Raw genomic sequence first — 26,064 nt, forward strand, 5'->3', positions numbered from 1 at the left:
AAAATGGAGAAATTTGCTTATTTAATTTTCTTGGTCCCACCTCCTCATCCCCATGGGGTAGGAGAATAATTTTGCTCTCCACTCTAATTCACATTCTCCATCTCCCATTTCCCCACCGCCAGGAATATTTCAGCCTCCTATGTGCCCAGCGACCTCCTGTTGTTCTGGCAGTACTTCATGGTACTGCATGGTATTCCAGAGGTCAGCTGAGGATAAACTCTAATTAAAAGACATTAAAATAGTCTGCAGGGGACAAAAATTCAAAACCCCAGATCTATCATAATCTGTTACTGATGTAGCATCTGAGCTGGCTATGTGCTTAAAATATGCATCGAAAGTAATCTTTCAGACCTCTTCTTTAGGTCTCCATTGGCACCCTCAGAGGAAGTTATTTCAAACTGTTCAGAGAGCAGCAATCCTGTTCTGGTCGTTGAAATCCTTCGAGCAACACACGCCCCCACACTGGCATTATTTTCTCGCCTCCTCCGTATAAAAACAAAACAGAAACGTGAGAACAGTGGGCTGGAAATGGAGCTGCGGAAAGTGAAGTTGGAAGGATTAATTATGTAACACGCCCCCTCTACCGCCCTTACCCACAGCAACACGAGTGAGGTAAACCTAATCCTCCAGCTGACAACTAAGAACTAGAAAGTGCCCGGAGGAGTTGAAGCAAGATAAACGTGTGGGGAAGGTGGCAATGCACTCCCGCAGAGGAAGATGTCATTAAGAAAAGGCTAAAAAGAAGTTCAAAACACCTTTAGCCCCTTCGCTTCCCCCCCCCGCCCCCGCTTTCATCAGGAGCTGCATCCGGATCGGGACTGTATTTCTACAGTTCCTGGCTATCTGACGGAGTGTGGATCCTTGCTGGAAAAGTTAAAGTAAAACAGAAGCTGGGAGCATACACACGAGAAGATATATTAAGAAAGTAGGTTTGCTACTTAACTCGGAGGAAAGAAGTTGGAACAGATTTTTTCGGTTGCTCTCTAAGAGCCTTGCCCAAAGTCCTTGCAAAAAAAGTGTTGCTGATTCAAAAGAAGAGGAGGGATGGGGAAGAAAAAAAAAAAATCGTGCATGCCTGTGTGAAGGAGACAACGTATGTGTGCGTACGTGTGAATGCGTGCTTGTGTGCGAAAGGGTTGTAGGCGACGGGGGGCGGGGGGAGCTTGGTATAATGTTTTTTTTCTACGGAAGACACGTGAATGCAATTCCCAGAGAAGGGCACCAACCTCTGCCCAAGAGCAGAAGGGGTAGGGAGAGGGAAGGGGAGAGAAGGGGGAAAGGGGAAGGGGCGGGGGGGGAGGAGGAGGAGGAGGAGGAGGAGGAGGAGGAGGAGGAGGAGGAGGAGGAGGAGGAGGAGGAGGGATTGCTATTTCAGAAGACATTCATAGAAAGAGGGTGGCAAATTCTGTGAGTATCTTTAAAGGTAGTTTCCTGGGACTTAGAAAGAAAGAAAGAAGCCCATAGAAGGAAAATAAAGGGCTATGATTTCGTCGTCCTGTTGCTTTATCTCTGGCTCCCTCTGCCTCTGGAAGAGTAGCCACAGGACACAAAGATGCCCAGCTGGTCACTGCACGCCCAAGTTCAGTTCAGCTGATGCTTCTCTCCTGTTTAGCCCGACTGCTTTCTCTGAAGGGGAGGACTCACAGCCCGACAGCCTTTTAGTTTAACCTGAAGAGTGTGTGCCGCCTCTCTCTGCTCATCCCAAGAGCTCGCTGGAGGTGGAGGAGGGGGGGAGAAAGAGGAGGAATTGAAAGTGCCCGAGGACCTCCCGATGCCAAGAGGAGACAAACATTCCCGTGGACGACGCAGAAAGGACAAAGCTGACTGATTTATTGCTGTTTTCCGTAATTTCTTTTTTACTCCCTACCCTTTGGTGTACACCAGTGTTTGGCAACCTTTGAAAACACTAAACAAAACACCAGCCCCGAAGCCCCAACCCCTTGGCTAGCTCTTATGGGAATGAAACACTCCTCCCGCTGCCTGCTCCTGAGGAGGAAAATGGCGGAGAACGCCGCCGACAGCACCGAGGTAAGGATGCGAGGCAGAGCCCGGCGCCCGAGCTCCCCCAGCCCCGAGCTTAGATTCCTTAGCAGAAGCAGCAGTAAGTGCAGATAAACTTTCCCGGCTCCTTCGGCTAGCCCCTGCCTCCGTTGCTGCTGTGATTTCCTGCATGTGCCCCCCCGCCCCGTTGCCCCTAGGCAGAGAACTTCGCACCCCGCTGAACCCTCCTGCCGCTCGGGCCGCTTCCCGGAAGAGGCCGCTTTACGGCTGGTTCCCCGGGAAGTTGGGGTGGGCCGGGTGGAGGTGAGGCTCCGTGCGGGGGACTGGGAGGAGAGGGGGGTGTGTGCGGCGGTGAGGAACGGGGACGGTTATTTGTCTGTTTGAGGAGGCTGAAAGGGACGGAGAAGGTCCCTTGCGACAGCGCCTTGGCCAGCTCTGAGCGCGTTTTGCCTGGAAGAACGCCGTGGAGCCTTTGCTGGGACCGTTTGGGGGACTTTAGGAGCATCCGTGTCTCTGCAGCATCCTGGATATTACCAAGCAGAGATGCCCGAGGCGGGGGCGGAGGGCAGGAGGAGCGCTCCCCCTTGTGCCCGGCTGGCTTGAGCAGTGCCGGGAATAGTTTTGCATTGCCTTCGGGCCAAGAGGGTACCCTGCGAGCTCTCAGGTTTTCCTCATCAAATCCGCCCCCCTCCGCCGTTACCTTCGGTTTCCTCAACATTGGGGCTGAGCAGCCCTTGTTTACTTGTCTAGGGCTCTCTTGACTTCACTGATACTTCTCAAGGGATTACAGCAGTGTGCGAAGTCTCAGATCTGGAAAAGCCAAAGGATGCAGGATGCAGTCACAGCTTCTCTGGGAGCATGTGAGAAAGTGCGAGTGTGTGTCAAACTCCCCGTTTCTATTAATAGACTGTGCCTAGCACTCCGAACGCTTAACACGTCGTTAAGCGATGTGCAGCACAGCCACGTACAGACCCCCAAGGACATTGCACCCCAACCAACTTCAACAGCTTTGCCCTAACATGCACGGGCGGCAATTGACCCCCCTCCTCGGTTGCCCTGCAGAGGTAATAAAGAACAAAAGCACCACTTCAGTGTGAGTGAGCACATGACTCTTCTCTCCTTTATTCTTTTAATGTCTCTGCCAAATATCTTCTTTCAGATAGTCCTCCCAGTAGGTGTCCTGTTCCCTCATGAATCCCACATTTCTCTTCCTATTAGTGCTCTCTCTTGCTTGACCTTCCTAAATATGCCTCCTTTGCCATGCGAGGTGAAGAACAGAATTTTCTTAAATGAATGTGATGTAAGCACTAAGTCAAAGAACGTGCCTACTACTGTATTACAACCCCATAGAGTACTGTTTGCAGAAGAGGAATCTATAAATAGCAAGCAGTCTGGCTGCGCATCTGTAAACTATTGTAATACTGACAGCACATATTGCATTAAAGGTCCCAGGATCCTGGGCAGTATTGCAAGGAGAAATTTACAAGTAAGCACGGCCAGTTCCTTTCAAAGCCATTTTTCAATGGAAATTGTCTTTACACAGGGAAAATAGGTGAGGGGAGCTCTTTAAATATTCCTCTTCTATTTCAATTCACTGTTAGTACATTTTTGTTGTTTGACTGCCTTTGTCTTTCTGCTTGTGCAATGCTGCACACGCAGCAATGTCATTTTATGGAGAAGGCTTTCTTAACAATGACAGTTGCATTCCAATGCTGCATACAGGTTAGGAGAACATTAAAATGCATGCTGCTTCTCCTCAGAGTATCCATCAGCGACATATTTGTGAAATGAGAGTGAAAATATTTCAGATTAGGCATATCCTGCTGTGCTTCTACCTTAAGAAAATCAGAAGGGATACATTCATAACACCTGCCAAGATATTTTCTATTTTATTAATTTTCATATTTGTGATGATCTGTTAAGTACTGAGAGAAGTAGCCTGCATACATGCAGACTTAGAAGTGCGCCAAGCAAAATATGCCAAGGCTTTTGAAGCTCTTTCACTCGTCAAGCATCTATATTTAGCAAAGTCATATGATACCAGTTTGACCTTCAAACCTGTATTTCTCTAACTTTCTCCTAAAGTTAGCAAATGTTCTGTGACAGAAGGAATACAGGACAAAGCATCTCACTTTTGGACTTACTAAAGTGTCAGAGCAAATTAGGAATTGGTATGAATTTGCTTCATTTGAAACCAATGGGGTACCAGTATTATGCATGATTTGATACTCACTAAATTTGTGAAAGTACTTTGATGCCATGGTGATAGGCATGATGTAAAAAATGTCAGCTATAATGAGAGATGAAGAGTTAAAACATTTAACAAATGGTCAAAATGCCCCACTTCCAAATAATTCCAAAAACCTTCTGGTTCTTACTCAGATTGATTTGAGCCAATTACTTACGTTACAGCTTCATAGTAATTTTTTTTTTAAATCTACCACAACTAAGAGCATTAATCAAACTTTTGGTCAAATATGGCAAGTATGCTGTTTTAGTAGTAGGGTAGTTTAAAAAGTTACATTAAGACAAAGAACATGGACACTGTATGAAAAACAGTGCTAGCTCACTAGCCTAAAGAGCTTAAAGAAATGATGACAACAAATACAGACAAGAGAAAACCAAAGCTACAATAAGACAATATTCACTGTTTCCTCAAATAAGAATACAAGAGAGCAGAAAAGGAATAGCTCACTAGCATTACTTTCCAGTCAAGGAAGACACCTTGTGTTATCAGGAAACTTACAGAAGTGTGCTCCCATGGCACCAGACTGTACAGACAATTTACATTACCAGTATCCCCATAGCCTTATATCTTTATACAAAACATAGTTAAGTGAGTGGAAGCGTTGCCACAGGTGCTATTGGATCTTGGATCAGGCTCAGAAAGTTTTGTAATTTTATTGTACTGATAACAGCCTGATATCAGTCTGTCTGCCAAAGTGTAAGTGGAACCGGTGTTTTTTTGTATGGGTTTATAGCAGCCTGAGAGTACATAATGCTTTGTATAAAAATAAAAGTCAAGGGGAATAAAACCATAAGTCTTCTCTATTTAGAGCCTCACTGAAGGCCAAACCAGGACAGGGTCCTAGAATGGTTTTGGATCCTTGTTTGGAGTGCACAGGGAAAAAAAGATTCAGAAAATCTTTATTCCCCTTGGCCATCTCATGAACTTTAAGAGAAGTTCCATTGGAACAAAAGCTGTAGAACCTCTCCTCACAATAAAAAAATTAACCTCTCTATCTTTAGTCATGAAAGATGACTTGTCTAAATAAAACAGGACTGCTTGCATAAATAACAGATCCAGAATTGAGTTCTCTGCAAATAATTAAAGGCACTCAGACAGAAAACAAGGTGAAAGAAATTGTTCTTTGTAGAACATATGCATGAAGATTCTGCAAAATTCATGGTGCTGGCCTGCTGTAGATTTCTGGTTTTGGGTCTCTTAAATGTATTAAATGGAAGCCATATTAATAGCAGGCCTGGTATCAGTGATGGGAAACAAACTGAAAGAAGTGAGATTTCAGAAGTGTGCCTGAATGTAACTTGTGAACCTATACCAGGTGAAGGGAATAGAATCATAGAATCATAGAATAGTTTGGGTTGGAAGGGACCTTTAAAGGTCATCTAGTCCAACCCCCCTACAACAAGCAGGGACATCTCCAACTAGATCAGGTTGCTCAGAGTCCCATCCAACGTGACCTTGAATGTTTCCAGGGATGGGGCACCTACCACCTCTCTGGGCAACCTGCCCCAGTGTTTCATCACCCTCATTGTAAAAAAATTCTTCCTTATATCTAGTCTAAATCTACCCTCTTTTATTTTAAAACCATTACCCCATGTCTTATTGCAACAGGCCCTACTAAAAAGTTTATCCCCATCTTTATTATAAGCCCCCTTTAAGTACTGAAAGGCTGCAATAAGCACAAAGTGCTGCAATAGCACAAAGCGCCAGGGTTTATGTACACATCCAACAGACATATACATCTACACGTAACAGGTTAGTTGCTGACTGAAACAATTCTAGAATCTAAAACTGGGATGATTTTGTACGGTGCAGTTGCACAGTAACTCCATAAAAGGCAGTTCTTATGCTGCAGACTTTGCAGTTGTAGAGAGAAAAGATGCCTGTTTCATTGCTAAGAATAGAGACATTGGGTAATTTATTAATGGTAGCAAAATAGAGCCCTCCCTGAATGTTCTGTTATACAAAGCTTGGGATTTGGTTAGGAGAAAAAATTATTTTGAAGATTTGGGGTAACAGACGTGCTTTCCCCATACAGATGAATATAACTGGCACAGTATCATGAGATCCAGGTCTGTGAAAGGAACTGCTCTGTTATTAGAAGTGAGATTATAATGTCCTATCTGCATGAAATCCAGCCATACCACTACTGAGGGGAAAAGAGATTATAAAATCTGTTGAAATCATGAGCTTCTGTTTATGATTATGAGTAGGAAGAGGGTGCCTAACAGAGAACAGTGGACTGAATTTATTCAGTAAACATTAAGTTTTGTTCCTGGCTATTACACTGGATGGTCTTGGAGATACAATTTAATCCCTCTAAGCTTTCCCATTCATAGTGTTGAATTCTGTGATTTATTGGTGAAAGGTGCTGTAGAAGATTATTATTTGGTGTTATTAAATTGCTTAGAACACCATATATAAATGAACATTAATGGTAGGTGATGTTTACCCAAGAGAGACATAGTGCTGCTATGTGGTGTACTTCTTAGGCTAACAGAAGTCACAACAGATCTGACATGGTGTCAGATAGCTATCTGAAGAAGCAGGTTATGACATACCTTTTAACCTTTCTGAATGGTGTGCCACATGCCTATGTCACATAACTTTGACCAGGGAAAGTTGTGGTAGCTGGTGTATGCAAGTAGTATAGGTGAGCTATAGAGACCAGAAGAGTGGCCCATGCTCTAGATGTTTTGCACTGCTAACAAGGCAGTCAGAAAGCTGACCCATGATGTCAGTGAAGAATCTTTCACTGTGGATGTAGTCAAATCTCCAAGGGCTATAGAGGCAGCTCTGCATTAAAGCAAGCAGTACTCCACCACATTTTGATCCTGTACAATGCTCCTACTAGGACTAAGTAGCCAATGCTACTTAGGCTAGTAACAAGGCAATTCTAATATAGTCATGGGAGCTTTTTTTTGTTTCTAGACAATTCAGGAGTGGGAGAGCAGAAATATGGCTCTGAGCCATCTTCTCCTACCATCTTCAGCTGTGCAGAACATTAATTTAGCTTTGCTGAAGATCTCTGTGTAGTTAAATGCATTCCATTCCTTTCTCAAATTTAATACTAAAAATTCAAGACATTGACCATAATATTTTGGTCCCATTGAAGAAATAACTTTTGGTTGGCATTAATAATATAAATAAGATCAAAAAATGTTTATGCTTAAATAAAGAATAACAGCAATCACTCAAAGCAGAGTTTAAAGATAAAGATATCTTAGCATGGATCATCCTCTGCCAGCATAGGGTTGTTCTAGTGAACAGCATTTTAGTGTGAAGATGACTGGTATTTTTTAGAAATTGTGTGGTTCATCTTGGTGATATCATGGGCCATATCATGTCATTGTGGCAATGCTAAAAGAGAGGTTCCCTGCTAGTGAGCACTTTGCACAGAAGTTGCCATAACAACTCTTTTTTCCAACCTTAGTCTGTGAAAAGCACCAAATTCTTCAGAGTTCTACGTCCATGCCGAAAGTGAGCTTAGCAAGACTGACTCATGTGCCTTCCAGAGCTTCACCCTCAGCCTGATTGTGAAAGATGAAGGCTTGTGCCCTTCCTGGTGCAGGCAGAGCAAAGAAATACATACAGGTAAAAAAGCATTGAGCCTAATCTTTTCATAAGATTTTTGCCTCATCCTTTCTGAGTTTGTAACAAAGTTCAGTCCATTGACAGATGAGGTGATGAACAGCTAAAGGGAGTGAATGATGAAACTGGTTGCTCCTGCCTCTCATTCCACAGAGAGTCCTGCTGCCTGCTGTTCTGCTCACTAGCTTTAATGCCAGCTTTATTTTGATCTAGAGTTTAGGATAAAATGGGATTGTCCTTTCCATAATGTTGTTTCTTCTTGGGGAATAACCTCTAAACAATAGAAACAAGAAGCACTCATCTTAAGGAAGCAAAGAGGAGATGGCCCATTAAGTGGTTGAGTTGATGGCCACAAGGGTGTCTTCACCATGCAAGATGGAGCAATTGCTGACTAATCACAGCCTACCTGGTTCTTTCCTGTGTTCTTGAACAGATACTGACCCCATGGAGTCCCTTGGCATGCTATTGCTTTCAAGCTGTTGCATGGGAGCTGAGACAACTTTATCACTTCACAGTGACTGTGAGAGGATGGCCACTATTTCACTCTTTGTATGTCAGTTTTAAACTGAGATTTAAGAGGTGTAGAAAGATGAAGGATGATGGCTTTATTTATTTCTTATAAGCTAGGTTTTTCAGCTCCCAGTTGTGAAAAAATTATCTCAAAAAATCCAAATTTTAAAAGGTATGTAAAATTTTGTCTTTTCCATAATCTGCGTATTTCTAAAAATAGAAACTCAGTTTGAAAATCTGGTATGGAAAATCTATTTATCTTCATTTTATTGCATCAGCAATTTTGAGATTTAGAGACCAGAACTGGAAATAAGGCAGACTTACCTGAAGAAGCACTCACTGCCAAGTTTGCTTTTCTGAAAGCTCCGTTAAGTGCAGAAATTAAAGATACTTTTGCTTTGTATTTTGAGTATGAAATGTTAGGTGATCATAAATAAAATCCCAATGTCTTTGCTTTTCAAAATTAAGAGACTATTTTAGTAACAGAACATTTGCAAGGAAATTATTTAGAGTTGCATCATTGTACTATTCATCAATCCATTGCCCTGAAGCTTGACCCCAGCTTGGGATAAAGACCAGCTACTGATTTTGTTTTCCTTAGTCACAGACAGAGTAACTAACCCTTCCCATAAATACTTCTGAACTCTTTCTATTTGAGGACCATATACCTCATGACTGTGCCCTATATTAGACATTGCCCTGTCTGCAGTACAGGACGCATAATTTTTTTTTTTTAGTCTAATCTCAGTTACATTGGGATATATCAGGAGTAACGCCACTGAGTCCTTTATAAATAGGAATCACAGTGTCATTGCAGAAACACAGATGTGTTGGTTAGAAAGGACTTCTATAGAACATCTCATGCAATGTCACAGTCAGTGTAGAACAGTGTCTTCGTTTAGCCCGCACCCGGTGCTAAACGATAGCAGTTTTTCTCTCACCCAATGTCCCTTCCCCAAATGAGGAAGGGAACTGGGAAAAAGAGAGGGAGACTCATGGGATGAAGTTAACCAGATTTAAGGAAATGGAGAAAATCAATATAAATGACAACCCAAAACAGACAAAAATATACTCATCCACAAATCACTGGCAAGTTGCTCCAGGAATCACAACAACAAACAGAGAGGAGGGGCAAGGAGAGCAAGAAATGCCACCCCTTCCCTGCAAACCCTCTCTTTTATAGTGAGCTTGATGTCAATGACGTAGAATACACCTGTGGGCCAGCCAGGGTCAGCTGCCCCAGATTTAACTGCTGATCACCATGGCTGGCCACAAACTGAAACCAAATCCCAGTGAAACCAGGACAAACAGTCAGCAGCATTAGATCACGTTAGCCATTGCTGTCTCTAGCCAAGTCTTTAAAACCTCCAAGCACAGAGACTCCACTGCCTCTCTAGGCAACCTCTTCCAGTGTTGCAGAGACCTCTCAGTGAGAAAGTTTTTCTTATTGTCCTGTCTGAACCTTCCAAACTGTAGGAAGGAAAGATAGGGAAATACAGTCAACATCCAGAGAAGCTGCTCATTTCCATAAAAGCAGGAACAGTAGAAATACATACTTAAATTTACTGTAATAAAGTCACAGAATCACACCGTGACTCCTGAAGGCAGGTCTTACCAGTAAAGACTGAGGTGAAGAACACACTGAGTACCTTGGCCTTTTCCACATCATTTGTCACCAGGGCCCCTGGCCCATTTAGCAATGGGCTCACATTTTCCCTAGCCTCCCTTTTGGTGCCTATGTACTTGTAGAATAATTTCTTGTTGCACTTTATTGTCCCATTGTCGGATTCAACAAATGTCCGCAGTCAAGGAGCTGTAGGTGGAGGTAGCAGGACGTCGTCAGGAGAGTAATCAATTCACCCTTTTACAGATTGTAAATAAGGAAATGATAGGGGGTTTTGCAAAAGCTGGTAAGGTCTAATGAAAACCTCAGTTTCTCTATCAGAGAGAATAAAACCAACATTGACTGCTTATTGACTACTTTAGTCAGTCACAGAATAAGAAGAGATAGTATGTAGTTCTAGCCCTGTGATTCACCCCAACCAACCATGAATGAGGAAAGAACATAACACAGAAAAACACAAGACTGTTTTAAATTAGTTACCAAGGTGTGTGTATTAAAGCTTCCTTGAAATTCTCCATTGAAATTTGCTTTTATCAGTATTGTCTCGCAAATGGTTAATCAATGGTTAATCCCACAAATAACTGGCTTACCATACTGTGAGAGAGAGACTCTGTCAGTGAAAGCTTTTCACCCACACTCATACCCTTGCACACACACATACTGTTTTCTGAGCCCCACCCCAATCACCACTGCTATGAGTAGAGCCAGGAGAAAATGCGATGCTCCTCACTAGTCTCCATGTCAGGATCTGGAGTAGCAGCTCAGCTCCACCTCACCACAGTTCCACCTCAGGCACTCATACCTCTCACCTCACCTCATGTTTGATCACAGTCACTATGTCATTGCTGAATTTGACATATTAATGAGAAGATAATTTTCCTAGCTTGCTGTTTTAACTACATTACCCTTCTATTAATATCTAATCTGCTGAATCTTTGTATTCTATTAAATCAGAAAGCTGATTGTAATTTTCAAGGCCATTCGAAGCATGTGTCTTGCTACCTATCATTTCTCATTCAGTACCAAGAGGTTAATTCAAGCCTCCAGTGCCAAACTCCATCTCACACTTATTAGATTTTGCAAATGTACTTTAATGAATTATAATACTAGTACTGTGACAGTATGTGTACAGTTTTAATGAAGGTTAGCCTAGAACTTGTAAAACGAGGCCAATTCAAAACTGGGTTTATGTTTCTGTTTTCTCTGTATTTGATATTAAATTTCTGTCCTGCTTTTCTGAGAGAATTTTTGTTTAAGCAGATAAACTTAATGGGAGACAAAGATAGATAAGGATTTTAAGCAGAGAAGGTGCTTTCACTTATTACTGTGAGATTTTCATGAAAATGTGAAACTATTCTTTTAGGATTTTTTTTTTAGTAGAAGACATGCTTTCATGTAGCCTCAATACAATTATTTTATTGAAGAAAAAAGTCTCTGTGCCATCTTTCTATCTGATAGGTCTGTTCCTTTCTCAACAGAAAGCAAATAATGCTCCTTAGTGCTCATAAAATATGTCTTTGTCACTTTGTAAAGTGGGAGGCAAAAGTATTTATGCTTGCAAGATCTATTTCCACCAGGTAAAACTGAGTATTCTAACCATGCCTACTGGAAACAACGGCATTCTGATCTCAAGATAAGTTTACCCTCATGTAAATGCACCAGTTTCAGCAGAATTATTTGTGATTTGTGCAGATTCAAAACCAGCTCACATCTATGTATAAAATTGTATTTAAAAGGATGAATCACCAGTGGTTTTGCTCAAGAATAGAGTTTTCATCATTCTGTTTCATGATTGTATAAAAATGTTAGGAGCATACTTTCTCATATCCCTTTCTTAACTGTGTTTGAAAGATGGGTCTGAAATAGCAAAAGCTTATTCTCTTGTTAACATGAAGCCATACAAGCCTGATTTCTATCAACATGACTATCAACAACTGCTTTTGAAATACACTATTTCATTAAGATATCTTTTTGAAATACACTAATACACTAAGATATCTTTTTAACGGGTGTAGCTCAGAACCTATTGGAGTTAACATTAATCGCTGAAGATCTTTTTTACTTCAGTAAATGTTCTATTAATAATGCAAGAAATGCTGAACACACTGGTTTGCTCATGTGTGTCAGTAGCACTCAGCATGATTATTTATTGTAGAATCAAGTTCCATACTGGCAGGATAGTTAAAAACACTCCCCATCCACCTTGCATAATATGGAGCAAAACTAATTCCACTTGAACTAGTGGGATTACCTGTGTTCTGAATGTTAGATACATATCCAAGTTTCTTAAATAACTGCTGAAAACACATTGAAGTTAATTGTCATATTTGCAGCCCTCTTGAGAACAAATGCACTACCCAAGCCTGGAGTTGATGGGTTATTAATCTCAGTCTCTTACAATGAAATTTCTCAGACTAGGTAAACCAAAACCAAATAATGTTTAATGGCCAAGTATGAGCAAGTGTACTTCATTAGGCTAAATTTACAGAGTGCTTAAGGACATATATGTTGTCCTTGCTATAAATGAGGACTAGTCAGTCTCAGACATACACAAGATTGCCTTTACAGTCTGCAGAAAGATTAATATTTCTTTGTCCATTACTAAGCAGACTTATGATAAGCTTTCCTTTACCAGGGTTTTTTAAACTCAAGATTTAAGTTTAAATAGCTCTTTCAGTGTGGTTAAAAAATACCATCACCGATAAAAAACCATTCATATCCAGTGTAGTTCCAGAGACTGGTAATTAATGAATTACCAACAAGATATCCAGTCACACTGACACAACAGTTTCTACTCTAACACTATTTCAAATCAAGAAAGTTACTCCTTGTCTTAGAACTAAAATGCAAATGCAATACACAACACTAGTTCTGAATGAGCAAGACTATGCTATTTAATAATTCAATGACAGCCTTAACATTGTGATCATTTGTCATTTCCGCCACATAGGAAAGTATGCAGTTCTTTAAACACATTAATATGCTTACTTACAAAATTATTTATCATGTGTATGTGTCTTTATACATATGCATATACACACAATGTTTTATATTTGCATAAATTCAAACTGCATGTTATGCTGTGACTTTCATTTCTCTGTGTGCCGAGGTTGTCAGTGTTATTAGAACTACGTCAGAGAAGACGCTACTGTGCCATGGTGGGCTCATATACTGTATAATGATAAATTCCTGGTTAAAGTCTTATACCACATCAAATGTTTTTTATATATGTTGACAGAGAAACTCTATGTTTGAAAAGGCAGTTTCACAGAAAAGTCCTAGCTTTTCATTCAATAACATCCTTTATATTCACTGTCTTCCTCTGTATGAATGTTCTGACAAAATTCAGTTTAATTGTGGAGAATTACAGGAAGATATGGCCTTCCATTTCAAGTTGAAATAACAAGCTCACATTTCAGATACAGTCCTAACAAAACTCAACTAACTTGGTGAGCTGTTAGGAAAACAAACTCCTGATTCAGAAAGGGAGCATTTAAAAATACTTGTCTGTTTCAGTTTAGATCACTTCCAAGCATTCACACCTTCGATTCAGCAATTAAATATAACTGGTCTTGTTTTCTTAAATTCTGTAACACCTACACATCTCAGAGGTCAGAGAATAAGACAGCACACTTACAAGTCAGACCAACTCAATTAAAATGCATAAAATGCAGTTTAATTACTCTCAGAGAGGTCATTCATTTGAACATTTTTGCCAGTAAGAATACATTGAGAAATATGTAAAAGCCTGGTTCTTAAAGATATTTTTTCTTCAAAAACCCTTTAGAAATTTAGGCACTGTTACTATCATTCCCTCTGAGTCACTCTGTTCATGGGCACCTTTCACCATGCCAGAGAATCTCTTGTAGGCCGAATATATTCAACTCAAAAGTACAAAGCAGTTATTTATTGTCTAACATAGCAAAGGCAGTCAGGATTAACAAGTTATTAGGCAAAGCACTAATACGCTTATCATTCCCAACAGAAGACACACAAAGAGACCTTCCTGGAAGTGGCACCTGTGATTTCTTGATAGTCCATCAGTTAGTTTGAGTGGTGAGGTTTGTTTCTTGCTGTTGTCTCCACGTTTGTTTTGTCAGGTCTGTGTCTCCATGTATTTTGTTTCTGGTTTCCCCCTTTTCCCCTTAGTTTCCCAACTGACAGGTCCCCAGTCAGATAACCTCACTGGAATAAACTTTCTCATGTTCTCACGTGCCGTTATCAATTGATGTGACTGACCAGGTTTGGTTCTCATCACTGCCTCCCTTATCATGTCAGTCAGGTTTGTGTCCCGATATGTTCTTGTTCATGGCTTCCTCCTTTTCTTATTGTCCCTGTTGCATTGGAAAAGGTCCTTGACCAGATGCCCTTAAAGGAGTGACACTCTCCTTCCACATACCCTTCCACATACCTTTGAAATCCTGGCCTTCGTCTTAGCTATCGTGTATGCCTGTACTTGCTTAGACATTTATTCTAGTTCTGTACAGATATTTTGTATAGGTTAGATTTAGGGATTTTGAAAAGTTTACCTGGGATTATACTGTAATTGGAATGGCTGAGTGAATCCTGTGTTTTTGAATGATGATTGTTCTGCACACCACACACATTTGTATAATTTAAACCAAGTCTGGGACTTGTAGTATAATTTAAACTTGTAGTATAATTTAAACCAAGTCTGTAGTTTATTTATTTAAACCAAGTCTGGGACTTATTGTGCGTATTGTACAGTAAGTTTGATGACTCACAGATGCACTGGATTTAGCACATATAAACCACAATTGTCTGTGAGCAGGTCTGACATTTCCTGAAACATATACTATATCTGTCCAATCATAGACAGATACGATAACTCTGTGTTAAGTGGTTCAAGACTCTAAACTGTACTGAAATATTTCAAATAACTATACATCCACTAAGAGAATGAATGGAAAAATCAGTTGTACCTTGTAGATTAACTATGCCAAATATGGATAGTGTGTTAAGTCATTGAAGTCCTAAAAAATAAGATATCTGTTTTGCTTCGTTTAGAATCTCAATGTAATAGTAATCATGAAGTCACTCTTATGCTCTTCATTATGTATGATCAAGACCTATCTTTCTTGGAAGCCAAAGTTATATCCCTACAGAAGTCCATGACCAGTACAATCTTACAAGGACAGAAATATATGCTACAAGTACCTAGTTATAGTGACAATTTTCAACAGGATTTAGCAAGTCTGAATTTTGCTATGTGCACAGAGTACCTTTTCTATAAAGAATTACAACAGTTCTTTAGCAGCTAGTATCTCCTAAGTCATTAGCAATGCATTTTCTTGTAAGATATGTCATGATAATAAACATCAATATTAATCATATTCTACAAAGTACCATTTATATTTTCCATGCCGTATATTATATTTATGGCCTCTTGACTGCATCTGACATGTTTCATTACTTGCAGACTTTTCAGAGGTGTGAAAGTCTAATCCCTATTAAAAACACAGAAGCCACTGGGGGTCAAGGTTTTTCTTAAAAGCCACTACTACTTACAGGTCCACTAAGGGACTTGTGAGTTATAAGTGTATAGGAAGAGTGAAATAACAGAGAAATAATATTTTTGCCAGAAAGAGGAAATCTGGTATGTGGTTCCTGTTTCCACCCATTTCCTTGTTTGGTGATCTCAAATCATGAGGAAAAATAAAATCGGAAAATAGCTCAAACACTGATTTTACATCCAAATAAATTTGAATAAGCAAATCAAGGCTGAATAAATGGGCTAACAGGAACCTCATGAAGTTCAACAAGGGGAAGTGCAAAGTCCTGCACCTGGGGAGGAACAACTGCATACACCAATATATGCTGGAGGCCACCCAGCTGGAAAGCAGCTTGGCAGAAAAGGACTTGGGTATCCTGATGGACACCAGGTTGAACAGGACCCAGCAATGTGCCCTTACTGCAAAGAAGGCCAATGGTATCCTGGGCTGCATTAGACAGAGTATTGGCAGCAGGTTGAGGAAAGTGATCCTTCCCCTTTATCCAGCCCTGGGGAGGCCACACCTGGAGTTCTGTGTCCAATTCTGGGCTCCTCAGTACAAGAGAGATGTGGACATACTGGAGAGAGTCCAATAAAGGGCCACAAAGATGATTAAGGGACTGGAGCATCTCTCATGTGAGGAAAGGCTGAGAGGGCTGGGAATGTTTAGCCTAGAGAAGAGAAGGCTCAGGGATATAATCAATATATACAAATATGTGAACGGAGAGTGCAAAGAGGACAGAGCTGGGCTTTTTTTCAGTGGTGTCCAGTGACAGGACAAGAGGCAATGAGCACAAACTGAAACACAGGAGGTTCCATCTGAATATGGTAACCAAGCACTGGCACAGGTTGTCCAAGGGAGGTTGTGGAGTCTCCCTCCTTGGAGATAATCAAAAGCCATCTGGACATAGCCCTAGGCAACTGGCTTGAGGTGGCCCTGCTTGAGCAGGGGGGTTGGACCAGATGACCTCCAGAGGTCCCTTCCAACCTCAACTGTTCTGTGATTCTGTGATTTCATAAAATCAAACACAAGATATAAATAAAATTATAAATCTAAGAGCTTTATATATACATTTTATGCATTGCATTCTTTCTCTTTCCTTGGTTGATATTTTAAAAATCTGCTAAATTTAGGAATCTGTGACAAAGGAACAAAGTCCCTGGGTTTCCTCAAACATTCAGTCCTGTGAAGTGCTGCATATTTTCACATCTCTATTGATAATGTTTTCTTTTACACCAGGTGAACTGAGGTCTCAATAAAATGAAAAGGACCAATGATTTATTACAGTCACTGGATTGTATGGTCTGCACAATCCAGAACAAAGGAAAACAAGACAATTAATTACTTCACCTACTTGCCAACAATTCCATATTTAGCTTTTATCACTTTGCATTAGTTTAAGTATTTTAACTGCTAGGTATGACTTCACTATCTCTGACACCAATTTAAGATCAAAATCCTACTTAATCATCTGTTTTTAGTGAGAAATCCTAGGTTGAATAAAGATGGTATTATTTATTTGGACCTTTTTAAGGAGGTAGGGGAGATGCTGTTCTCAATTTCCTTTGTTCTTCCTTCATCTTAATCATTTAGATCTTTCTTCATGGTATGGTCTTCAAAAGAAACCTTATTGCTTGTGATATACAATTTGTGTCAGTTGTGCTGCTGGTGGCAGAACAGTGCATTCCTCTGACTCGCATTGTGCTTCAGAATTCTGCTGAAAATTACTACGTTGTCAGTAAAAGGAGAAAAATAAGCACTGTTTTTATTTGATGCTGAATGGTTTTACCTCCAGTGATTCAGTGTCTCAAGAAAACCAGTTTTTACAAGCCTTTTGCAATGCTTATGTTCCTGAAAAGGTTCAAGAGTTATTCAAGGCACTCTTTCAGGATTTTCTTGATGGCAGTAATTTGTTTTCTGTGCTATTTTAGCAAATATGCACAACTCATTGGTTAGGGTCCTGATGTTCTCTGTCATCGGATCAACAAATCTTTATTATTTTCTGTTCTTATAATTTTACTTTAAATGGATGAACTAGGATCTAGATTCTGCTCACATAAATTCAAATGCTTTAAGAAGGTGTCTGAGTTGATGGCTTACTTGTCCTGTTTAATCAACAGAGACAAACACCTCTGAATGGCAACTCTGCCCATCTCAAACCTGAATCATACTTTAAAGAAGCCTCAATCTTTCTGTTGATCCTAGACAGAGACTAGGGTGGCTCGGCTGCCAACCTTCAGTCATATTAACAAACCAAACACAGTGTTCTTTCATTTGTATGACAGCCCTGAAAACATATTCCCCTGATTCATAGTCCTATAGAAAATCCCATTTTTTGCTGTTTTTCACATTTTCAGAATCTTCTTCCTGTTAGAAAGCTCTCTCTCCCTATTAATTCTAAATGTGCAGCCAGTTCAGAAGTAAGAGGTGATGCTGCTTCTCCTTTATCCCACTCAGCTGCCAATCATTCTATGAACAGGGGAAATATTTAAAGAAACAGGATCCCAAGAAACTTAATATGTTCCAAAAAGGAAAAAAAAAAAAAAAGCACTCTGTATCAATAAAACCTTGAATCACCTTGAATCTTCTCCCACTCTGCACATTAATTTATTGTGGCTTCCAAGAATCACCACTAGACAAACTGGGAAAAAGGTTTTTCTTGGAAATGAGGTATGAGTAGTACTGGAATGAGCCAAATGCTGTTCTTGTGGTCCTGAGATTCATGAAAAAGATAAATCAGCTTTGGCAGATCTGAATTCAGTGACATGGCCAGCAGCAGGCTATAGGGAAACACTACTTTTGCTTCTATTATTTTTCTCTCTTCTGTTTTTGTTTTCCTGTTTCTTAAATCATGTTAATGTTCAGAAAACCAGCAAGCGAAACTTTCAGTCCTATCCTCTGACTCACAGTTATCTTAGCCAATGCACAGATTTTGGTGGGATTTTTCTTTTTTTGGCACATCCACCAGCACATCAAAAGGCAAGAGAAACTGAAGGCCTGTTCCACCATGAGAACACAGATGGGACTGGTGCAGTAAAGAATTTTGCATTGCTGTACATCATGCTGTGCCCATACTGTGGCTAAAGAACAATAATGCCAACCTCATATGTGTAAAGGTGATAAGACTGGCTAAAAAAAGACACTGAATTTGCGTCAATGCGTTCCTTTTATAGGCCTTTTGGTACCTGGAAACGTTTACTCAGTGTTTTCAAGGTTTCTCCATAACTGTGAAGAGTAAAAACCTTTCTAAAGCTGAGATTCACTCCAAGCTTTTCAGGTTAAGAGAAGTCACATGAATCAGTGAAAATCACAGGTCAGAAGCACTTTAATCAGAGAACATCTGTCTTCATGCTAATCAGCCTATTTACACAGCATCAATGTAAGACTGATTTGAACAGAAGCCCAGTTATACAGATCTTTCTACCGTCGGTTACGTTTTCTGCTCATGTTGTCTCTAGTAATTTCCTTTTTGCTCTGCAGTTCTTCTAAGTGAAGACATTTCTTCAGTCTGTAGTGATTCTACAGCAATCAGTTGAATTACTTCTGTATTATTGCATAAGTAAAGAAAAAGATGAACCACTCATGCACATACATGCAAGTCTTGCCGCTCATGTGCTCTTGTGAATGCATTAGACAGAGCCAAAGCTTTTCACAGGAAGGAAAAGTCAGGACCCACACAGGATATCAACAGAAAAGCATGAAAGGGTGTGTGGCAGCTACAGAAATGGGGTAGCAGAATGCAGGCTGCCCTTTCATGCCTGAGACCTGCAGGAAGGATTCAGCTTCATCTGACACCATGTGGTGCAAGTAGCAGTTGCTTGTTGCAAAGAGGCAAAATCCAGGATGGAGACAGCCCCTTAATGAATAGCAATGGCTGTGGTTCAAGGTAGACTGTTCATGATATTTTAACTTACCTGAAACTGTTCAGTATAAAATTCATACATTCTCACTGCAAGTTAAGCTTGGAGAGGGAAGAGAACATGCACTCTTCATTGTAAATCTCGAGGGAAAAATGTCTTCCTCAACTTCCAGGTGCCCAAGAGAGAATGGAGTCAGAACTCTCCTCCCACCATACACTTAACCATGCTTGTGAAGCAGAAAAGCTACTATTTTCATTTTAGCAGCTGGGGCTCCTGAGCACAAGTTAAAGGCTTTTTGCCAGTTTTCTCCCCAATGATTTGTTTACAGTTGGACCCTTTACATTTGATAAAAATAAAGCTTTGAATGTCTTCACAAGAGTTTTATTCCAATGATTACAAATGAAAATACTAGTTGTATATAGGTGTTAAGAGTCTAATACTGTCTTGACCAGTTTTTTATAGATATTCCATGCATGGAGGGTGTAACGTCAAATATCAAATGTCTTATTAGTGTCTTACTTGAAGACAGTTGATGATACTTGGGATTTCTGATTTAGTAGAATGATACAAAATACACTGATAACACAATACAAATGTAGGTTACACTTAGCAAAATCAATCATAATACTGATGTGATTCCCATTAGTGGTTTTTGTAATATGCTCACTGTCATGATGCTGGGTGTCCCCAGTCACCGGGAAGGAATATGTGAGTTGAAGGCATCTCAAGCCCATTGCTCTCATTGAAATTATTCTGTTAGTTGTTCAACTTTTATACTTTATGTTGGGCTGAGCCATGTAATCACTTCCCCCACGCAGGTCTGGCCAACTCAGGGAGAGCTGGCGCTCTATTAATGAACTCAGGCACAAACATTTAAACCACCAGTTGATCCACTCAACTGTTGATAGCTGCTTATCTGAAGCAAAGACCACCATCTAGTCTCCTTTGTGTTGAGATAAAGTAAGTCACACCCTGCATTATTCTCTGACTTTCATGGGCACATCGCCCTTACCCATCTCCAGTGAGCCTTAATCCATTTTAGGGTTTGATTCAGAGAGTCACATCCAATGTCTAGGACTTTAGTAGGTCACAAGAGGATGCAACACTGATAACCCACACTAAGAAATGGGTGACTCCTTCAAGGTCACACTGTGAGATGGACTTAAAATCAACACAGAAGACAAAAAGTCTGCCAGCCTGGTTATGACCAGTGATCAAGAGAAAATCTGTGCTATAACATATTAAGACCCAGTGAGCTACAGCTCCAAAGGAAGTGGCAGGGTGTCTTTGCTCTGTGCAGGGAAACAGACTATTTTTTGCTAATTGACAAATGAAAGTACCAAATGTGGGATCCAAAATGATTCTATGATTCTATGTTGGTGCCTGTTTGCTGGTAGTTCTGAAGCAGCACTGAACTGTGTAAATCAGTGTGCTGATATTCTCTGGCACTTCAGCTCAGGAACTGCCATTTCTCAGCCTTGTTCTCCTTTCTGTCCTCATTTATCCTGCAGAGGTTAAAAAGTACTGATGGATAAACCTGGATACTTCTTAGGCAGAGACCTCCTCTAGAGCTGAACTACATCTGAAACTGCACTGAAGTGTAGATCAAAAGCTTGGCTAGGACATGGAGTAGGTGATCAACTGGAAATTTTTTTCTCCTCCCCCATCCTAAAGCTCAGGAAAGCCTACAGAATATAATGTCTTCCTACATCTGTTGTGAAACATCTGAAGCTCAGTGAGAGGGGAGGAGAATGACTGGGATATCAGATGGAAAGTGACTTTCAGGGATCAGTGCATTAGAAATTTGCTAAGCAGAGGAGGGCTTCCATTAAATTTTCTGCTAATTTAAGAAAATAATTTGTACAGATAGGATCCTCTGGTTAATTTTGTTAATAATTAGCCTCTAAAAATAGCAGAGCTCCACTTTTTCGTGTGAATTTCAGCTTACTGCCTGGTACTGAGAAAGGGCTTAAAAATAACTGGTTTTATAGTTGATTAGCACTTTCTGGTTCTTGTTCCCTGTCACTAGAGAGTCTGTCAAGATGATGATGGGGTAGGGAAGATGCTGTCCAGTGGTACAGCTAGATCCCCTACAAGAAACACATCATGAGCATTGATAATGGGGGCTGTAGGCCTCCCCCTCTTTTCTCAACAGATTTTCATGCACTTGCCAGGGTCATGTAAACTAGCTTTAAAGTACCCGGCTATTTTTGTTTCCTTTCCATTTAGCATCTACCTTAAGGAGTTTCTCATAATGGGGTGTATCAGTTGTTAACTCTTTGTACATCACTGGAACCATGATTCTGTTCAGTAAGGCAGGCACTTAGCAGCAAGGATAGTAACAACCAATAAGAAAATCACAATGGACAGTTCACACTTCTCTGGCTTTGTAGCTTCATAACTGCAAATGAATTCAATGATCTGCAACAGACTCTTCCTCTTCAATGTGTTCAACTTTGATATTTTCAGTACGGGCTCCTATAACTTCTGTTGCTATTTCTACAACAAGCTGTGCTTTGTGATGTGAGGCATTTTAAAGTAATCTGGCACATGAATATATCTCTTCACTTGGAGATGAATAAAAACCATCAGTCATGTTTACATTTCTGCTCACTGCTTCAGATAACAGTAGCATGTCTTCCCTGGCTTATAGTTAATCACAAAGTAAAAACAACTGCTAACAAAGCTAGGGTTTCATGCCTCAAAAAATGACCTTGTCCTTAATTTTTTTTTTCCACAAAAAGAGCTGAATTGCCTAGTCATCCTTAAAATACCACTAACTACCATCTGTTAACAGGCCTCTAATGTTCTGACTATAGATCCCTATGCACCATTCATGGCTTCATAGCCATGATGATAAATAGTCTGTAATTCAGAATTTATGTGGAGTTACATCAGCTTACCTGGACGACCCACCAGACATTACAGAGGCTTCTTTTATAGGGCCTTGCACACTGAATGTTGGACTCTGCAGAGAAGTGAAAGGGCAGTCTTTTTATTCTCCACTGCGGTTTATCTACACTGTGACCTGTACTGTAGAAAAGAAGTATTAAAGTGACACTGATGAATCCCCTCTGATGCACATAGAAGGGAAGGGGGCAACAAGGGCAGAGCAGTGAGAAACCTAGATCCTCCTCCCAGCTAGTCAAACAAGTTTGTGCAAAGGTAGTCCTAGAAAACTGCCTCGTTGTTTACTGAGCCTCACATTACAGGAAGAAAGGAAACTGAAGCATGACTTGCTAAATAACAATATAGGCTTTGAGCTACTCCCAGGGAAACATAGCATGGAACAATTTCTTCATCCTATTTGATTGCAAAGTGCCAAATCTACCCAAGCAGCAGAGAACATTACTCACCAAGAACTATCGGTGTTCATGTGCACATAGGAAGAACTATTACCCTTGTTCCAGTTACTGCTTCACAGTACCCAGGTGCCCTAGAACTAGTGCTGGATTGACAGGACTTGACGACTCCACTCAGCCACACATAAATCTGAGGGTTTCATCCTGTCTCAAAAAATGAGGCAAGACTGGTGCTATTTGACTATTATTGCAGAATACAAGGGGAAGGGAAAGACCAACAACTGTAGTTTAAGCCAGTGCTGTTCCAGCAGTGACACCTTTGCAACCTTCTCGCTCTGTCATGCCAAACCTGATAATGGGAGTTAGAAATGGTAGTGTGAGTTTGGCCCCTGAACAGCACACCATAGCTGAGTGTTACTTGTTGTTGGTATAGAAGTGCTTGCCCAGTCAGACTAGATGGGACATTAAAACATCAGTATCAGTCCAAGTAGTAAGCATTTAATGTTAACAATTGTCACTACCAAATATAGAGGTGACTCTGCAATGAATGCCTAGGAATGAAATTGATACAGTTTATTTTTAGATTCCTTGAGTTTGTGGGAAATATTTTAAAATCAGCTGGAAGACCTGATGCATTTTATTAATGCAGAGATATTTCTTCCCCTTGTGCAACTCCCTGAAAGGCAAATTAGAAAATGACACTGAACTTGGAAAAGCTCTTTATTACCCAGAGGGTATAGCCTAATTCAAATGGAAAATTCTGCTATCAGCTTTTCCTCTTTCATCACTTTCAACAATAAGCAGGCAATAGACATACCTCAAACCTTCCCTCTGAACTACCACAAAATCTAAGCCTCTAGTAGCCCTGTCAGAACAATAGTCTGTTTCCCCTTCTTATACCTCTGCATCTTGATTGCTTTTGTTATAGAGAGTTTTGGATGTAGTGCTGCAAAAAAGAAAAGAAGGCTGAGGTATTCAACGACTTTTTTGCCTCAGTCTTCACCAGCAAGTGCTCTAGCCACACGCCCAAGTCGCAGAAGGCAGAGGCAGGGACTGGGAGAATGAAGAACTACCCACTGTAGGAGAAGATCAGGTTCGAGACCATCTAAGGAACCTGAAGGTGCACAAGTCCATGGGACCTGAGGAGGTGCATCTATGGGTCTTGAGGGAACTGGAGGATGAAGTTGCTAAGCCACTATCCATCATTTTTGAGAAGTCATGGCAGTCTGGTGAAGTTGCCACTGACTAGAAAAGGGGAAACATAACCCCCAATTTCAAGAAGGGAAAAAAGGACGACCCAGGGAACTACAGGACAGTCAGTCTCACCTCTGTGCCTGGCAAGATCATGGAGCAGATCCTCCTGGAAACTATACTGAGGCACATGGAAATCAAGGAGGTGATTAGTGACAGCCAACATGGCTTCACTAAGGGCAAATCATGCGTGACAAATTTGGTGGCCTTCTACAATGGGTTTATAGTGTTGGTGGAGAGGGGAAGAGCAACTGATGTCATCTACCTGGACTTGTGCAAAGCATTTGATACTGTCCCGCATGACATTCTTGTCTCTAAATTGGAGAGACATGGACTTGACAGATGGACCACTCGGTGGATAAGGAATTGGCTGGGTGGTCGTACCCAAAGAGTTGTGGTCAACGGCTCGATGTCCAAGTGGAGACCAGTGACGAGTGGCATTCCTCAGGGGTTGGTGTTGGGGCCAGTGCTGTTTAACATCTTTGTCGGCGACATGGACAGTGGGATTGAGTGCGCCCTCAGCAAGTTTGCCAATGACACAAAGCTGTGTGGTGTGGTCGACATGCTGGAGGGAAGGGATGCCATCCAGAGGGACCTTGACAGGCTTGAGAGCTGGGCCTGTGCAAACCACATGAAGTTCAACAAGGCCAAGTGCACGGTCCTGCATGTGGGTCGGGGCAATCCCAAGCACAAATACAGGCTGGGCGGAGAATGGATTGAGAGCAGCCCTGAGGAGAAGGACTTGGAGGTGGTGGTTGACAGGAAGCTCAACATGAGCCGGCAATGTGCGCTTGCAGCCCAGAAGGCCAACAATATCCTGGGCTGCATCAAAAGCAGCGTGCCCAGCAGGTCAAGGGAGGTGATTCTGCCCTTCTACTCCGCTCTTGTGAGACCCCACCCAGAGTACTGCGTCCAGCTCTGGGGGCCCCAACATAAGAAGGACATGGAGTTGTTGGAATGAGTCCAGAGGAGGGCCACGAAGATGATCAGAAGGCTGGGGCACCTCTCCTATGAAGACAGGCTGAGAGAGTTGGGGTTGTTCAGCCTGGAGAAGAGAAGGCTCCGGGGAGACCTCATAGCAGCCTTCCAGTACCTGAAGGGGGCCTACAGGAAAGCTGGAGAGGGACTTTGTACAAGGGCATGTAGTGATAGGATGAGGGGTAATGGTTTCAAACTGAAAGAGTGGTATATTTAGATTAGGTATTAGGAAGAAATTCTTTCCTGTGAGGGTGGTGAGACACTGGAACAGGTTGCCCAGAGAAAGTTGTGGATGTTCCCTCCCTGGCAGTGTTTAAGGCCAGGTTGGATGGGGCTTTGAGCAAGCTGGTCTAGTGGAAAGGTGTCCCTGCCTGTGGCACGGGGGTTGGAACTAGATGATCTTCAAGGTCCCTTCCAACCCAAACCATTCTATGATTCCATGATTCTATGATAGATCTGTCAAAACTCCTGAAAACCAGAAATCTCAGAAGGAAAATCTGTTGCAGGAAAACATACAACATAGTTTATACCTACCGCTTTTTTTCTGGATAATTGAATGGAAGAGAAGGAAAAGTGACAGAGACCATTACATGCAACAAATCCATATTCTGTATATTTGGAGGGAAAGAGCATGGTTATATGAGAAGATTCGTGTCCAGATTATTGATTGCAGTAACTTAGTCTCTACCCCATGAAATGAAGAATGAATTTAGCCATCTGCCAGCTGTACTTCACTTTTAATATTATCCACCAGAGGGCAACGGTTCTAAAACATGATTCCCCACTGAGCTGAGGCTGCAAAACTGACTTCAATAGAAGCAGGTTTGAGACTTCAGCCAGCACTTGAGAAACTCCTTATCGTGCAGCTTAGCTCACTCTTCATGAGGCTCAAGGGGCTTTAAACAAACAGATGGGCAACAGATTCTAATGACAGACCATCTGCTTTACACAACGGAGTATAGGTGAAAACACAAGGCATTTCTCCAGCTGTTCCTTGTAACAAGGATCTTGTAAACCAAGAAGGTGTTTCAATAAAGTCTGTGACATTAAATCTAAAGCAATAATAGACATTAGATCTATCACATGCCAAAGATAATCAAAATTCAACCTTGTCCTAAAGAAAGATACCTCTCAGTACTTTTTAAATAATGCTTTGCTATCCTTTCATGAGGTGCTTTGCAAAGAGTAA

General features: G+C 41.1%; 1 protein-coding gene across 1 annotated transcript in view; it reads left to right on the forward strand.

Moving 5' to 3' along the window:
• Positions 1-1,455: 1,455 nt before the first annotated feature.
• Positions 1,456-26,064, forward strand: part of PRMT8 (protein arginine methyltransferase 8) — a 65,909-nt gene continuing 41,300 nt past the window's right edge. The window contains exon 1 of the mRNA XM_068400479.1: positions 1,456-2,028. Coding sequence (XP_068256580.1) covers positions 1,954-2,028 — 75 coding nt within the window. The 5' untranslated portion in view covers positions 1,456-1,953. The remainder of the gene's footprint in view (positions 2,029-26,064) is intronic.

The sequence above is a fragment of the Nyctibius grandis genome, chromosome 5 (genome assembly GCF_013368605.1).
Source record: "Nyctibius grandis isolate bNycGra1 chromosome 5, bNycGra1.pri, whole genome shotgun sequence".
Taxonomy (NCBI): domain Eukaryota; kingdom Metazoa; phylum Chordata; class Aves; order Nyctibiiformes; family Nyctibiidae; genus Nyctibius; species Nyctibius grandis.